Raw genomic sequence first — 3,939 nt, 5'->3', positions numbered from 1 at the left:
TGTATCCGACAATCGCTGCGTTTAACTTCGAAAACAAATCATCGTATAATAGATCATTCGTCTTGATTATAGTTTGTGCATTTAGTTTTGATTGCTGTAACCAAAATGAATTATATAGTCGTGCACGCACATATATGAATTCCACATTCATGTCTATTGTGTCCCACACATGCGAATTCCACATAACGAAAGTTTTGTACAGATTTGGAATGGTGTGGACACGTACTTATGAAGATTCATAATACACATACGTACATGTAAGTTCAAATATAAGAATATTTAGTGATGTATCTATGTGTGCGCGCTTATTCACGTATCGATACTCAAGACGTTGTTTGTGCTCAACGTTGCGTTTGTGTGTGTTTTTTTTTTTTCATAATAAAATAAAAATCGATAGTTTGTTAAGTTGCTAGTGCAATTCTATACAGGCGAGAAATACAAAGGACCGAAGGAATAAACTATAGCTACGTCACTTGACCTTCAGGGGACAACGTCGGAAAAAAAAAATGAGCGCGATATAACTAACGACAGAATACCAGAGAGAGAGAGAGAGATCAGCCGAGACAAACCCATCTCCCGGTACCAATGGAGAACTGGAAGCTCCAGGTGTCAACAGTGGTATTTCTGCTTCGTTACGGTTTCCTCGTCTCTGCAACGATGATCTTTCTTGCAGCTTCCTTAGTTTACAGTCAACATCGTTACTTCGAACACATCCTGAGCAAGGTCAGTTGGGCGAAACTTCTTCGCCAGTTTTATGCCTTCTCGTCTAATTTAGTCTCTGTTATGTTTGAATATCATTAAGCCCTTTCAGATCTATCGGGTTTTGGGAATTTAGGGCAAAGGCCAAGCGCTGGCACCTATGAGGTCATTCTAGGATGAAAGGGAGATTGATTAAAGAAGGATTAAGAAGTGTAACAAGAGGAAGACCTCGCAGTCGCACTAGGAAACAACTGTTAGGAGAGGGTGGAAAGTAAGATGAAAGATAATATGAACGGCGTATAGTAATAGGAACGTATGGGGACTGCAGCTATAGGTGGCGAAGGGACGCTGCAAAGAACCTTACGCCATTCTTACAGTACACCGCGTGAAGAGCAGTCATGGCACTACCTCCCATACGGGGTTATCGGTATTCTGAATTTGAAGTCAAGCGCTAAGTTTAGAATGAATAACTTAAGGTTCCAGGGACAATCTGAATCTGGGGAACTGGTGGGTGTTTATGTGTTTATAATACAAGTACTTGGTTCTCCAGATTTATATTGGATGCACAATCGTCCAATGGAGTATCATTCTATCATCCTCATACCAGGGGGTTGGGGGGCGCTGACAACACAAGTCTCCTTGTGTAAGTTTTTTTTTTTTTTTTTTTTTTTTTTTAATAATTCGGTCAGTTATTCATATCATTTCTTTGTTTTCTAAATCCTTTAACCTGTCCCTTGTAAAGGCAGAAGTCAATTTGTGTACACCTGATCATCAAAGATTCTTTCCTACATAAAATAAAATAAAAAAACCCAGAGGATTTTATGTTTATATCATATATTAAGAGATAGCCAACTCTTTCTTACAGCCCAAAGACGTAATTAAATAAATTCTTGAAATTCAGGCTATAAATGAAAGAAATAAATAGAAAACCTAAATTGCCACATCCTTGGCAAAGAAAATAATCCTGTCAAATGCCAAGGTCATTCAATTCCTTTAAGAAATGACACCTATTTCCCCTAACAGGTACGCGAAGACTTCGCGATCACAAACGGCAGTACAGAGAGGCATCACAACCATTCTGATACAGCCACTCTATACTTGATAGACGAGAAAGATTTCTGCCTGCGTCGACCGAACTTGCAGGTAATCGGATACGTCATCAGTGCCACCAAGAGAGTTGAAAACAGAAGAGTGACACGAGAGACACCTGGGCACGTGCCACCAGTAATATGGCCGTCATCTTTGTGACAGGTGTTCCTGAAAACGACGAGGAACAGCAGCTCATTCTCGAAGAAAGTAGAGAATTTGGAGATATCTTGCAGGTCAGTCTTTTTTTTTTTTTTTTTTTTTTTTTTTTTGAGATATCTTGCATGTCAGTTTTTTTTTTTAGGTATCTTGCAGGCCACTTTTTTTTCGGAGATATCTTGCAGGTCAATTTTTTTTTAATCACTGTTCAGCTTTTTTTGAAGGTGCTAAAGTCATATCTCGCTGGTCATATCTTTCTCTGTCACTATTAAGCTTTCTTGAAGGTGTCAGTAATATCTTGCAGAATATCTTGCAGGTCAGTATATTTTCTCTTTGTCACTGTTAAGCTTTTTGAAGGTGCTAAAGATATATCGTGAAGGTCAGTATTTGTTCTTTGTCAATGTTAAGCTTTTTAAGGTGCTAAAGAGACATCTGGAATGTCAGTATTTTTTCTATTTGTCACTGGTAAGTTTTTTTTTAAGGTGTGTAGATTTACCCGAGTTTAACGAGTACTTCAACAGTTTATCCCTGATTGTCCTAGGCTCCTTTCACCTATCATTCATTTTCAGAATGCCAAGTAAATGTATAATGATTAAGAACGCACAGTGAAAATCACTGTTTTACTGAAATGGATGTTGCTAACCTGTATCGATGAAGAAAATCGAAATCTCTCCTTGACGTCGAATGAACGAAAAAAAAAAACACCAAAGACTAATATTTCTCTTATTCGTTCCTTTCACATCTGGCGATGACAATTGTAGGTGGACCTTGCAGGCGACTATCGCTCTCAGAGCTACAAAGGACTATCAGTATCAGCCTTATCCTGGATCAATTCTCACTGCCAAGACGTTCCGTGGACACTTCGCGCTGATGACGACGTCTTAATCGACGTTTCCTCACTGACCACGAACCTACAACACTTCCACGTAAACAAGACTGACCACTTCTACTGCAGCACTCGACAGGGCGAAGCAGTGAAGGGAGGCGAAGTGTCTGTCAGTCGTGAAGAACCTCCTACCTCTGGATATCCTGGCTCCTGCTCTGGGCAGGTTTGGGTTCTGTCGACGAAGGCTATTCCTCGATTGTTGAAGGCGTCAGAGGGAGATTCCTTACCGGGAGTCGATGATGATGTTGACATCACCGCTGTCTTGGCGGAGAAAGCTAATCTGACCATATCTGGTGACCCTGACGGTTTTAGGTCGAATCGTATTGGTGACCCTGACAGTTTTAGGTCGAATCGTATAAGGGAGGAAGACAACAGCATCAATGATGCTTTGGTCAAAATCAAAGGGGATCGGAGATACTATTGGCAAAAGATTGTGAACAAATATAAAAATAAACCGTAAGTACATTCTTATCTTATGTAGCATACTTGAAATAGGAATTTCAAACGAACATCTCAACGCATCTGCATTGTTCGCAAAACATGGTTCAAAATATATTAGCAGCAATACATTACAGACATCAACGATTATGTTGTCATTTCTCAACGTAATAAAGAATGTTTCACTTTAATATCTTTGGTTTCTGTTTCCCTGACTTAAAGTAATGACCCCTGACTTAAAGTAATGACACTTAATTCATGTTTTACCCAATCTCAAGTTCTCCAGTACTTATTATAGATTCCTAGTTGGAATATCCGGATGAAATCTATTTATAGAACTGGTCAGATAATTCCAGGGGCAAAGTTAAGTATTTAATTCAGTAAGAACGGAAGTTCTTATGATGTTTAACAACACAGAGGAATAACAGGATATTAATTCATACAAACACTTCCATCAGCGAATACATCTAGATGAGGGGATTCATCTAATTTGCACCATGCATTAATTTTGGCCGAATTTCTCATTTATCTAAATAGTTAATTCCAGTTATATATTCACAATGGTGTCTTTGTCTATGATCCGAGAATACGGGATGAAGCAGGTCCTGCGAACAAGAGAATGGATAAATATATGATAGATGGGAAGAGTGAAAAATGAAAACAAAGCTATG

The 3,939-nt window shown here is 38.9% G+C and overlaps 1 protein-coding gene across 1 annotated transcript; it reads left to right on the top strand.

The window, feature by feature from the left end:
• Positions 1–522: 522 nt before the first annotated feature.
• Positions 523–3,434, top strand: LOC135220101 (lactosylceramide 1,3-N-acetyl-beta-D-glucosaminyltransferase B-like). The gene is made up of 3 exons (XM_064257415.1): positions 523–723; positions 1,723–2,021; positions 2,706–3,434. The coding sequence occupies exons 2-3, from the start codon at positions 1,929–1,931 to the stop codon at positions 3,288–3,290; spliced, it is 678 nt and encodes a 225-aa protein (XP_064113485.1). The 5' UTR covers positions 523–723; positions 1,723–1,928; the 3' UTR covers positions 3,291–3,434.
• Positions 3,435–3,939: the final 505 nt, after the last annotated feature.

Source organism: Macrobrachium nipponense, chromosome 1 (genome assembly GCF_015104395.2).
Source record: "Macrobrachium nipponense isolate FS-2020 chromosome 1, ASM1510439v2, whole genome shotgun sequence".
In the NCBI taxonomy this organism is placed as follows: domain Eukaryota; kingdom Metazoa; phylum Arthropoda; class Malacostraca; order Decapoda; family Palaemonidae; genus Macrobrachium; species Macrobrachium nipponense.
Note: the sequence above shows the minus strand (reverse complement) of the source record. Positions and strands in the feature narration are given on the sequence as shown.

Excerpts from the sequence above, each read along its gene's own strand:
- LOC135220101 (XM_064257415.1), top strand. The coding sequence starts at position 1,929 with ATGGCCGTCATCTTTGTGACAGGTGTTCCTGAAAACGACGAGGAACAG. Across the intron at positions 2,022-2,705 it reads AATTTGGAGATATCTTGCAG|GTGGACCTTGCAGGCGACTA; the intron begins GTCAGTCTTTTT and ends TGACAATTGTAG.